Source organism: Petromyzon marinus, assembly GCF_048934315.1.
Source record: "Petromyzon marinus isolate PM22_M1 ecotype Great Lakes invasive population chromosome 84 unlocalized genomic scaffold, UKy_Petmar_22M1.pri1.0 chr84_unloc.5, whole genome shotgun sequence".
Classification (NCBI taxonomy): Eukaryota; Metazoa; Chordata; class Hyperoartia; order Petromyzontiformes; family Petromyzontidae; genus Petromyzon; species Petromyzon marinus.
Window position 1 is genome coordinate 225,893 of NW_027422642.1, and position 13,552 is coordinate 239,444.

At 50.5% G+C, this 13,552-nt stretch overlaps 1 protein-coding gene across 1 annotated transcript; it reads right to left on the minus strand.

Moving 5' to 3' along the window:
- Nucleotides 1-859: 859 nt before the first annotated feature.
- On the minus strand, nt 860-13,329 carry LOC116936843 (myosin regulatory light chain 2, ventricular/cardiac muscle isoform-like). The gene is made up of 7 exons (XM_032943989.2): nt 13,039-13,329; nt 11,623-11,712; nt 9,793-9,868; nt 8,270-8,374; nt 5,941-6,019; nt 4,536-4,584; nt 860-1,735 (listed from the first exon to the last, which is right to left on the minus strand). The coding sequence occupies exons 1-7, from the start codon at nt 13,039-13,041 to the stop codon at nt 1,631-1,633; spliced, it is 507 nt and encodes a 168-aa protein (XP_032799880.1). The 5' UTR covers nt 13,042-13,329; the 3' UTR covers nt 860-1,630.
- Between the last annotated feature and the right edge of the window lie 223 nt (nt 13,330-13,552).

Consider the following 13,552-nt stretch of genomic DNA (forward strand, 5'->3'; position numbering starts at 1 on the left):
CCTCCAACTGCCCAGTAGCATCCTTCACGAGCCTCCTCCACATAGGCCGATCTTGACACCGCTGGTACCAGTCATCGGCAAGTCCACTCAGCTCCACGTCCTCCTGTACCACGTCACTCCATCTCTTCTCTAGCCCGTGCCGCGCCCGCTTAGCCCCCTCAATCCGGCCAAACAAAAGCTGTTTCGGCATGCGGTGGCTGGGCATGCGGGCCATATGACCCAGCCATCGCAGCCTTCCCCGCCGGAGGAGCTCACCGATGGGACCTTGCCCAGATCTTAGACACAAAGATAAACAAAGATCCCCCATATAGCCTGTAACAGACTGTAGGGACAAGTGCTGTTAGCGAGCACCTATGAAGGCCAGAACTGTACACGAGGGGGTGGGTGGCCAGCACCATGCCCGACCGCCTTTGTCTCCCTAGGGGCGATGTTTACACACCGAACCAGGTACTCATTTGAGGCTGAGTCGACCTAGGGGAGGCCCGGGACCGGTTCAGATAATCGTCACTGGTGTTGGCCGTGAGCGGGAATCGAACCCGGGTCGCCAGGTTCATAGCGCAGCGTAGCGCTAACCGCTACACTATCGCTCCACACAGATCTTAGACACACACACAGACACACACACACAGACACACACACACAGACACACACAGACACAGACACACACACAGAAACACAGACATACACACAGACACAGACACACACACACAGACACAGACACACACACAGACACACACACAGACACACACAGACACAGACACACACAGACACACACACACAGACACACACACAGACACACACAGACACAGACACACACACACAGACACACACACACAGACACACACGTACGCACGTGGTCATTTGTGTCAATGTCCGTTTTTATTGTCCACTATCCATCAAAGTTCGATTCCCCTTGCAAACCGCGTGTTAGAGGTTGCCCATTCCCCCCCACAGCGAACAGAAAAAAAACCCACAATCCGTGACGTCACAAAGGAGGCCGTCACCGCCCGACAATGACGTCACCGTCAGTGCGCCGGTGACGTCCGCGTCTTAGGCGGTGACGTCACGCGCGTCGCAAGCCACGCCCCCCCCGGTGTCACCGATATCGTTTGCGCGGTTGTGTGCGATGACGTCATTCGCTCTCAGAATCGCTCAACGTTGCGGACGCTACGCGATGACGTCACCACGTAATGTTTTTTGAGAACGTGCGCGATGATATCACGGCTCACCCTCCCGTTGGTTGCCTGCGCTATGACGTCATTCGCTATCAGAATCGTTCAACGTCGCGGACGCTACGCGATGACGTCACCACGTAACGTTGTAGACGACGCGATGACGTCACCGCACACTCCTCCACACCGTTGGACACCTTCCCCCCCTCACGATGAGTCGGGAACGCCTGTACGCGATGACGTCGCCGCGAAAACGCTGTCGACACTGACGCTTGTGACGTCATCGGCACGCCTTTCACGAGTCGGGGGTAAAGGCCTCTTCGCGCGATGACGTCGACAGCGGCACACGCAAGGGGGGGGGGGCGGGGCCGGCGGGGGGTCGGGGGGGGCGGGGGGCCGGGCGGATCGCGTCCGACGTCATCGTTCGGGTAGTGGACGTCGATCGCGCGATGACGTCATCACTCCTGGTCCTTGTCCTCTCCGTGCGTGATGACGTAGCACAGGTTCTTGTAGTCGAGGTTTCCCGCCACGTCGGGAGGGAACGCGGTGAACATTTGCGTGCACTGCGTGAGAGGGGTGGTGGGTGGTGGGTGGGGGGGTGGGGGGTGGTGGGTGGGGGGTGGGGGGGTGGTGGGTGGGGGGTGGGGGGTGGTGGGTGGGGGGTGGGGGGTGGTGGGTGGGAGGCCAGAAAAACATAAGAATACGTGATAAATTAAACTTTTTTTAACCATTAACAATTGCGACACTCTACTCCGACGAAACCTCATGCGATCGATTAGTCAAATTTATTTATTTATTTATTTCCGATTTTATTTTATTGGGTAAAATAAAACCTCGAGTTAATGGGGGCCGGTCCATAAATGACGTCACGCGATTTCTGACCCCCCCATCCCCGCATCGTCGTCACGCGTCGTCACAAAAAGTCAGACCCCACCCCCCCTCTCAACTATGACGTCACAAAGCTCCCCCCTCTCAACGATGACGTCACAAAGCTCTGCCCCCCTCAACTATGACGTCACAAAGCTCTTCCCCCCCCGCTCAACTACGACGTCACAGCAAGTCAAACGCCCCCCCCTAAACTATGACGTCACAAAGCTCTGCCCCCCCTCAACTATGACGTCACAAAGCTCTGCCCCCCCCCCCCCCCACAAAATAAAAAATGAAACTCGCTTCAAATCGCTTTAAACTATTGTCGTCATCGTAACGCGAATGTGACGTGGAGCTGTACTCTGTGACGATGTAGCAGAAGACGTTCATTGCAAAGTCTTATTTTATTAAGTAGAACGTGTTGTCCACGTTCATTTATTCATTCTAAAAGTTGCCCATTCTGATGTGACGTCACATCTCTCACCACCCCCCCCTAACCCTCATCGTCACAAATGTCTGACCCTCACCCCCCCCTCACCCCATAGGTGCGTGACGTCATTTATGGGCAGCCCCTAAGAAATACAACTTTTATAATTATTAACAATTACGATGCTTTACTTCGACGAAACGTTATGCTATCGATACGTTTCATTTATGTAAATTATTATAATAATCATCTATTAACATAACTAAAAGTATATAATCATTACAATGTTTTATACAAACAAACATTACGTAAATATTAATATTCTGAGGGAAAGAATGCCAATTAATATTGTAATTAGTAGTCAAAATCTTCTATTACAATGTTTTATACAAACAAACATTACGTAAATATTAATATTCTGAGGGAAAGAATGCAAATTAATATTGTAATTAGTAGTCAAAATTTTCTATTACAATGTTTTATACAAACAAACATTACGTAAATATTAATATTCTGAGGGAAAGAATGTAAATTAATATTGTAATTAGTAGTCAAAATCTTATATTACAATGTTTTATACAAACAAACATTACGTAAATATTAATATTCTGAGGGAAAGAATGCAAATTAATATTGTAATTAGTAGTCAAAATCTTCTATTACAATGTTTTATACAAACAAACATTACGTAAATATTAATATTCTGAGGGAAAGAATGCAAATTAATATTGTAATTAGTAGTCAAAATCTTCTATTACAATGTTTTATAAAACAAACATTACGTAAATATTAATATTCTGAGTGAAACAATGCAAATTAATATTGTAATTAGTAGTCAAAATCTTCTATTACAATGCTTTATACAAACAAACATGACGTAAATATTAATATTCTGAGGGAAAGAATGCAAATTAATTAGTAGTCAAAATCTTCTATTACAATATTTTATACAAACAAACATTACGTAAATATTAATATTCTGAGGGAAAGAATGCAAATTAATATTGTAATTAGTAGTCAAAATCTTCTATTACCATGTTTTATACAAACAAACATTACGTAAATATTAATATTCTGAGGGAAAGAATGCAAATTAATATTGTAATTAGTAGTCAAAATCTTCTATTACAATGTTTTATACAAACAAACATTACGTAAATATTAATATTCTGAGGGAAAGAATGCAAATTAACATTGTAATTAGTAGTCAAAATCTTCTATTACAATGTTTTATACAAACAAACATTACGTAAATATTAATATTCTGAGGGAAACAATGCAAATTAATATTGTAATTAGTAGTCAAAATCTTCTATTACAATGTTTTATACAAACAAACATTACGTAAATATTAATATTCTGAGGGAAAGAATGCAAATTAATATTGTAATTGGTAGTCAAAATCTTCTATTACAATGTTTTATAAACAAACAAACATTACGTAAATATTAATATTCTGAGGGAAAGAATGCAAATTAACATTTCGTAATTCGTCCTTTATAATATAGAAATTTACAACAATAACGCAATTATACATCATAATATATAATTAGTAATTAAAATAAACATTCCAATGATATAATTGTGCATCTTAACGTCATTTTTTAAATCTCCAATAAAATAGTGAATCCTTGTCGCAGTGAATGGTTTGTTTGTTTAAGTTAAAAGTTAAGGGAAATTTAATTGTAATTGCGTGCAATTGTGGTGTGGAAAGTTACAATAATTATACAACATACTGAGGGAACCATTCCACGTAATGTGATTAATAATCATATAGTTATTTTTATACTTTACATTTTCAAGAAAAAGGATTGTAATTGTAATGTTTATTTAATGTTGTGACGATTACACATCTCTTAACCATTGTTTCAAAGCCAATGAAATTATATACGGCATAGATGGACGAGTAAGTACGTAATAATAACCTTTTAATTAACTTAGACGTGTAATTAAATTGTTATTAATTAAAATATTCATTACATGAAATGGATATGCAAATTACTAGTCACGTGGGGAGGGGGGGGGCAGAGCTCCTCCCCACGTGACCCCCACCGCCCCTCCCCCCTCACCTCCTCCTCAGTGAATCGATCAGCCTGAGTCCTCAGCATATCCTTGATGCTGTGAGGGACAATCAACATTATCATCAGCATCAGCATCATCAGCAGCAGCATCATCATCAGCAGCAGCATCATCAGCATGGCAGCATCATCAGCAGCATCAGCATCATCAGCAGCATCATCATCAGCATCATCATCAGTATCATCAGCAGCAGCATCATCAGCAGCATCATCATCAGCAGCATCATCAGCATCAGCAGCAGCATCATCAGCAGCATCATCAGCATGGCAGCATCATCAGCAGCATCATCAGTGTCATCAGCATCAGCAGCATCATCGGCATCATCAGCAGCAGCATCATCAGCATCATCATCAGCATGGCAGATAATGGGACTTCCCAGATATAAGGGCAGGGGCTAATGGGATTTCCCAGACATTAGGATGGCAGATAATGGGACTTCCCAGATATTAGGGTGGGGGAAAATGGGATTTCCCATATATTAGGATGGAGGATAATGGGATTAGATATTAGGGCGGAGGATAAGGGGCCGTCCATAAATGACGTCACGCGATTTTGGACGATTTTTTGACACCCCCTCCCTCCACCCTGGTCACGTGACGTCACAGAAAGTCAGACCCCCCCCTCGACTATGACGTCACAAAGATCTGCCTCCCTCTCAACTATGACGTCACGAAGCTCTTTCCACCCACCCCTCAACTATGACGTCACAAAGCTCTGCCTCCCCCTCAACTATGACGTCACAAAGCTTCCCCCCCCCTCAACTATGACGTCACAAAGCTCTGCCCCCCACCCCCCACAAAATAAAAAATGAAACTCGCTTCAAATCGCCTTAAACTATTGTCGTCATCGTAACGCGAATGTGACGTGGAGCTGTACTCTGTGACGATGTAGCAGAAGACGTTCATCACAAAGTCTCATTTTATTAAGTAGAACGTGTTGTCCACGTTCATTTATTCATTCTAAAAGTTGCCCATTCTGATGTGACGTCACATCTCTCACCACCCTCCCCACCCTCCCCCTCATCGTCACAAATGTCTGACCCCCCCCCACCCCCCCTCACCCCCCCGCCCCATAGGTGCATGACGTCATTTATGGCGGCCCCTAACAGGATTATTGATGTATTAGGACGGAGCAAAAAGTGGCATTTTCCCGATATGAGAATGGCGGATACGGGGGACGCTTTTGCCAGTGGTGGATGTCACTCGCCCTTGGTGAATAAATATTTATTTTTTTCGTTCTGGTTAAATCGCGTAAATTTGGAATGCGCATTTACGTGATCTAACCCGATGATTTGTATGATTATTATTATTAAAAAAATGTTTTTATCGCGGATAATATTGCTCGCGAAATAAACAAATTGCTGCTGCTCCTATGACTGTCACGTGTTCAACTCACTAGTCCTGCTGGACAGTGCCCTTGCCCTCGGGGTCAAATATCTTGAACGCGTTGAGAATGGTTTCCTCAGGGTCTGTGCCTGGAACACGCAAAGACGTGGGCAGGTGACATCTCGTCGACCCGTCCGCCAAGTCACTCAGTCACTCAGTCACTCAGTCAGTCACTCAGTCACTCACTCACCCAGTCACTCAGTCAGTCACTCAGTCACTCACCCACCCAGTCACTCAGTCAGTCACTCAGTCACTCAGTCACTCAGTTAGTCATTCACCCACTCAGTCACTCACTCACTCAGCCACCCACTCAGTCACTCAGTCACTCAGTCAGTCATTCACTCAGTCAGTCATTCAGTCACTCAGTCACTCACCCACCCAGTCACTCAGTCAGTCACCCACTCAGTCACTCAGTCACTCAGTCACTCAGTCAGTCACTCACCCACTCAGTCACTCAGTCACTCAGTCACTCAGTCAGTCATTCACCCACTCAGTCATTCAGTCACTCAGTCACTCACCCACTAAGTCACTCAGTCACTCAGTAACTCAGTCAGTCACTCAGTCACTCAGTCAGTCATTCACTCACTCAGTCACTCAGTCACTCACCCAGTCGCTCACCCACCCAGTCACTCACCCACTCAGTCACTCAGTCACTCAGTCACTCACTCAGTCACTCAGTCACTCAGTCACTCACCCACTCAGTCACTCACCCACCCACTCGGTCACTCAGTCACTCACCCACTCAGTCACTCAGTCACTCACTCAGTCACTCACCCACTCAGTCACTCACCCACTCAGTCACTCAGTCAGTCACTCACCCACCCAGTCACTCAGTCACTCAGTCACTCACCCACTCAGTCACTCACCCACCCACTCGGTCACTCAGTCACTCACCCACTCAGTCACTCAGTCACTCAGTCAGTCACTCACCCACCCAGTCACTCAGTCACTCAGTCACTCACCCACCCACTCGGACACTCAGTCACTCACCCACTCAGTCACTCAGTCACTCAGTCAGTCACTCACCCACCCAGTCACTCAGTCACTCACCCACTCAGTCACTCAGTCACTCACTCAGTCACTCACTCACCCACTCACCCACCCAATCGGTCACTCAGTCACTCACCCACTCAGTCACTCAGTCACTCAGGCACTCACTCAGTCATTCACCCACCCAGTCACTCAGTCACTCACCTACTCACTCACCCTCTCAGTCACTCACCCACTCAGTAATTCAGTCACTCACTTTCCCACTCAGTCACTCACCCTCTCAGTCACTCACCCACTCAGTCACTCAGTCACTCACCCACTCACTCACTCAGTCACTCACCCACTCAGTCACTCACCCACTCAGTCACTCACCCAGTCACTCACCCACTCAGTCACCCACGCACTCACCGACCCACTCACCCACCCACCAACTCACCCACTCACCCACCCACTCACCCACCCACTCACTCACCCACCCACTCACCCACCCACCCACTCACCCCCCACCCACTCACTCACCCACCCACCCACCCACTCACCCACTCACTCACCCACCCACCCCCCCCACTCACCCCCCCCCCACCAACCCACTCACCCCCCCACTCACTCACCGACCCACTCACCCACCCACCAACTCACCCACTCACCCACCCACTCACCCACTCACTCACCCACCCACCCACCCCCCCACCCCCCCACTCACCCACCCACCCCCCCACTCACCCACCCCCCCACCCACTCACCCACCCCCCCACCCACTCACCCACCCACCCACTCACCCCCCCACCCACTCACCCACTCACCCACTCACCCACCCACTCACCCACTAACTCACCCACCCACTCACCCACTCACCCCCCCACTCACTCACCCACCCACTCACTCACCTACTCACCCACTCACCCACCCACTCACCCCCCCCCCCACCCACCCCCCCACTCACCCCCCCACCCACACACTCACCCCCCCACTCACCCACTCACCCACCCACTCACCCACCCACTCACCCACTAACTCACCCACCCCCCCACTCACCCACTCACCCACCCACTCACCCACCCACCCATCTACTCACCCACCCACCCACCCACTCACTCACCCACTCACCCACCCACTCACCCACCCACTCACCCCCCCACTCACCCACCCACTCACCCCCCCACCCACCCACTCACCCACCCACTCACCCACTCACCCACCCACTCACCCACCCACTCACCCACTCACCCACTAACTCACCCCCCCACTCACCCCCCAACCCACCCCCCCACTCACCCCCCCACCCACCCACCCCCCCACTCACCCCCCCCCCCACCCACCCCCCCACCCACCCCCTCACCACCGCTCACCTTTGAGCTTCTCCCCGAACATGGTGAGGAAGATGGTGAAGTTCAGAGCGGCCGGTGCCTCTTTGATCATCTCGTCCAGCTCCTCGCCCTTCACGTTCAGCCTCCCTGCGGACCAACAACATCATCAGCAGCAGCAGCAACATCAGCAGCAGCAGCAACATCAGCATCAGCAGCAGCATCAGCAGCAGCAGCAACATCAGCATCAGCAGCAACAGCAGCATCAGCAGTAGCAGCAGCATCATTAAAAATAATATCATTAGAAACATCAACGCCTTCTTTTTAGGGTTCAAGGTGGCCGTGTGGGTGGGTGAGTGAGTGAGTGAGTGGGTTGGTGAGTGCGTGAGTGAGTGAGTGGGTTGGTGAGTGGATGAGTGAGTGGATGAGTAGGTGGGTGAGTGGGTGAGTGGCCGTGTGGGTGGGTGAGTGGGTGAGTGGGTTGGTGAGTGGATGAGTGAGTGGGTGAGTAGGTGGGTGAGTGGGTGAGTAGGTGGGTGAGTGAGTGAGTGGGTGAGTGGGTGGGTGAGTGGGTGAGTAGGTGGGTGAGTGGGTGAGTAGGTGGGTGAGTGAGTGAGTGGGTGAGTGGGTGAGTGGGTGGGTGAAAGGTGAGTGGGTGGGTGAGTGAGTGGGTTGGTGAGTGGATAAGTGAGTGGGTGAGTGGTGAGTGAGTGGGTGAGTAGGTGGGTGAGTGAGTGAGTGAGTAGGGTGGGTGAAGGGTGAGTGGGTGGGTGAGTGAGTGGGTTGGTGAGTGGATAAGTGAGTGGGTGAGTGGTGAGTGAGTGGGTGAGTGGGTGGGTGAGTTGGTGAGTGAGTGGGTGAGTGGGTGGGTGGGTGAGTGAGTGGTGGGTGAGTGGGTGAGTGGGTGAGTGATTGGGTAGGTGAGTGGGTGGGTGAGTGGGTGGGTGAGTGAGTGGGTGGGTGAGTGGGTTGGTGAGTGGATAAGTGAGTGGGTGAGTGGTGAGTGAGTGGGTGAGTAGGTGGGTGAGTGAGTGAGTGGGTGAAGGGTGAGTGGGTGAGTGGGTGGGTGAGTTGGTGAGTGAGTGGGTGAGTGGGTGGGTGGGTAAGTGAGTGGTGGGTGAGTGGGTGAGTGGGTGAGTGATTGGGTAGGTGAGTGGGTGGGTGAGTGGATGGGTGAGTGAGTGGGTGGGTGGGTGAGTGAGTGGGTGAGTGAGTGGGTAGGTGAATGGGTGAGTAGGTGGGTGAGTGAGTGGGTGGGTGAGTGAGTGAGTAGGTGAGTGAGTGAGTGAGTGGGTGAGTGAGTGGGTGAGTGAGTAGATGGGTGAGTGAGTGGGTGGGTGAGTGGGTGGGTGAGTAGATAGGTGAATGGGTGAGTAGGTGGGTGAGTGAGTGGGTGAGTGAGTGGGTGAGTGAGTGGGTGAGTGAGTGGGTGAGTGAGGGAGTGAGTGGGTGAGTGAGTGGGTGAGTGAGTGGGTGAGTGAGTGGGTGAGTGAGTGGGTGAGTGAGTGGGTGAGTGAGTGAGTGGGTGAGTGAGTGGGTGAGTGGTTCACAGTGGCCGTGGCACTCACCCAGAGCAGCGAATGTGCCCCTCAGGTCATCCTTGTCGATGAACCCGTCTCTGTTCTGATCCATGATGGTGAACGCCTGCGGGAGACAGCATCATCATCAGCAGCATCATCAGCAGCATCATCAGCAGCATCATCATCAGCATCATCATCATCAGCAGCATCATCAGCAGCATCATCAGCAGCAGCAGTATCATCATCATCAGCAGCAGCAGCATCATTATCATCAGCAGCAGCAGTATCATCATCAGCATCATTATCAGCATCATCAGCAGCAGCATCATCAGTACCATCTTCCAGACACTGTGTTCAACCACCAACACTTCAGATTACAACACACTCACCCATCACTGTCTCACCCACTCACTCACCCAATCACTGTCTCACCCACTGACTCACTCACCCACTCACTCACCCACTCACTCACTCACCCACTCACCCACTGACTCACTCACCCACTCACTCACCCACCCACTCACTCACTCACCCACTCACCCACCAACTCACTCATCCACTCACTCACCTAGTGAGTGAGTCAGTGGGTGAGTGAGTGAGTCAGCGAGTGATTCAGTGGGTGAGTGAATGAGTCAGTGAGTTCATGAGTCAGTGGGTGAGTGATTCAGTAGGTGAGTGATTCAGTGAGTGAGTGAGTCAGTGGGTGAGTGAGTGAGTGGGTGAGTGAGTGAGTCAGTGGGTGAGTGAGTGAGTCAGTGGGTGAGTGAGTGAGTGGGTGAGTGAGTGAGTCAGTAGGTGAGTGAGTGAGTAGGTGAGTGAGTCAGTGGGTGAGTGAGTGAGTGAGTGGGTGAATGAGTGAGTGGGTTAGTGAGTCAGTAAGTTAGTGGGTGAGTGAGTGAGTGAGTCAGTGGGTGAGTGAGTGAGTGGGTGAATGAGTGAGTCAGTGGGTGAGTGAGTCAGTGAGTGAGTGGGTGAGTGAGTGAGTCAGTGGGTGAGTGAGTGAGTGAGTGCGTGAATGAATGAGTGAGTCAGTAAGTCAGTGGGTGAGTGAGTGAGTGGGTGAGTGAGTGAGTGGATGAGTGAGTGAGTGAGTGGGTGAATGAGTGAGTGGGTGAGTGAGTCAGTAAGTCAGTGGGTGAGTGAGTGAGTGGGTGAGTGAGTGAGTGAGTGGGTGAATGAGTGAGTGGGTGAGTGAGTGAGTGGGAAAGTGAGTGAGTGAGTGGGTGAGTGAGTGAATGAGTGAGTGGGTGAGTGAGTCAGTAAGTCAGTGGGTGAGTGAGTGGGTGAGTGAGTGAGTGGGTGAGTGAGTTGGTGAGTCAGTGGGTGAGTGAGTGAGTGAGTGGGTGTGTGAATGAGTGAGTCAGTGGGTGAGTGAGTGAGTGAGTCAGTGAGTCAGTGGGTGGGTGAGTGAGTGGGTGGGTGAGTGAGTGAGTCAGTAGGTGAGTAAGTGAGTGAGTGGGTGAGTGAGTGAGTGGGTGAGTGAGTGGGTGAGTGAGTGAGTCAGTGGGTGAGTGAGTGAGTGGGTGAATGAGTGAGTCGGTTAGTGAGTCAGTAAGTCAGTGGGTGAATGAGTGAGTGGGTGAGTGAGTGAGTGAGTCAGTGGGTGGGTGAGTGGGTGAGTGAGTGAGTCAGTGGGTGAGTGAGTGAGTGAGTCAGTGGGTGGGTGAGTGGGTGAGTGAGTGAGTCAGTGGGTGAATGAGTGAGTGGGTGAGTGAGTGAGTCAGTGGGTGAGTGAGTCAGTGAGTCAGTGGGTGAATGAGTGAGTCAGTGGGTGAGTGAGTAAATGAGTGGGTGAGTGATTGAGTCAGTGAGTGACTGTGGCAGATCGCTGGGTGCTGTCAAGGCCGAGCGGACCTAGGGGAGAGACGATCCGCTCACCTCTTTGAACTCTTGGATTTGACTTTGCTCGAACATCGAGAAGACGTTGGAACTTCCACTCTCCGCCTTCTTCTTCGCTTTCTTGGGAGACTGAGAACATCATCATCATCAGCAACATCATCATCAGCAACATCATCATCATCAGCAACATCATCATCAGCAACATCATCATCATCATCAGCAACATCATCATCAGCAACATCATCATCAACATCATCATCAGCAACATCATCATCAGCAACATCATCATCATCAGCAACATCATCAGCAACATCATCATCATCAGCAACATCATCAGCAACATCATCATCATCAGCAACATCATCATCAGCAACATCATCATCAACAACATCATCATCAGCAACATCATCATCAGCAACATTATCATCATCAGCAACATCATCAGCAACATCATCATCATCAGCAACATCATCATCAGCAACATCATCATCATCAGCAACATCATCATCAGCAACATCATCAGCATCAGCAGCAACATCATCATCAGCAACATCATCATCAACAACATCATCATCAGCAGCGTCATCATCAGCAGCATCATCATCAGCAACATCATCATCAGCAACATCATCATCAACAACATCATCATCAACACTATCATCATCAGCAGCATCATCATCATCAGCAGCATCATCCGCAGCAACACCATCAGCATCATCATCAGCAACATCATCGTCAGCAGCATCATCCGCAGCAACATCATCAGCATCATCATCAGCAACATCAACAGCCTCATCCGCAGCAACATCATCAACATCATCAGCAGCAGTAACATCATCATCAGCAGCAGTAGTATCATCATCAGTAACTTCATCAGCATCATCATCAGCAACATCATCAGCAGCGATATCATCATCAGCATCATCACCATCAGCAGCAGCATCAGCAGCAGCATCAGCAGTTTCATCAGCGGTCACACAGCCTTCTGGTGTCAGTTGATGAGCATCGTTTCAGACAAAGCCTGCCAATGCTGATGATGCTGCTGATGCCGCTGATGATGATGCTGATGATGATGATGCTGATGATGATGCTGCTGCTGATGAGACACAGAAAGTTGAAACCCGCTCTTTTGCCCATCAACATCTGGGCCAGTTGATCAGCATTGTTTCAGACAAAGCCTGCCGCTGATGCTGATGATGCTGCTGATGATGCTGCTGCTGATGCTGCTGCTGATGATGATGCTGCTGATGCTCATGATGAGACACTGAACGCCGAACCTCGAGCCCCACGCGGAGCTCCACGCGCGTGGAGCTCCGCGCTCAGAACCCACGCGCGCGGAGCTCCGCGCGCTCAGAACCCACGCGCGCGGAGCTCCACGCGCTCAGAAACCCACGCGCGCGGAGCTCCACGCGCTCAGAAACCCACGCGCGCGGAGCTCCGCGCTCAGACCCTTACCATCGCTGAGGTCGCCTCGACGGAGTGGCGGTGGTGGTGGTGGTGGAGTGGCGGTGATGGCGGTGATGGTGGAGGTGATGGTGGAGTGGTGTTGGTGGAGCGGTGGTGATGGAGTGGCGGTGATGGCGGTGATGGTGGAGGTGATGGTGGAGTGGTGTTGGTGGGAGTGGTGGTGATGGAGTGGCGGTGATGGCGGTGATGGTGGAGTGGTGTTGGTGGAGTGGTGTTGGTGGAGCGGTGGTGATGGAGTGGCGGTGGTGGTGGTGAAGTGGTGGCGTTGGTGGCGACGATTTTGAAGAGGCCCTCAATGTTTATAAAGGCCAACGACGCGGTGGATTTGGGGCTATTAATGCCTCATCGCCAATTAAGGGAGGCGAGAGTCTAACCGAGGGGGTGGTGGTGGTGGTGGTGGTGGGTGGGTAGTGGGGGGGTAATGGTGGTGGGGGGGAGGGTGGGTGGGGGGTGAGGACAATGGACCCAGCCACGTGGCTATTGTTATCCGACCTTCAATCTG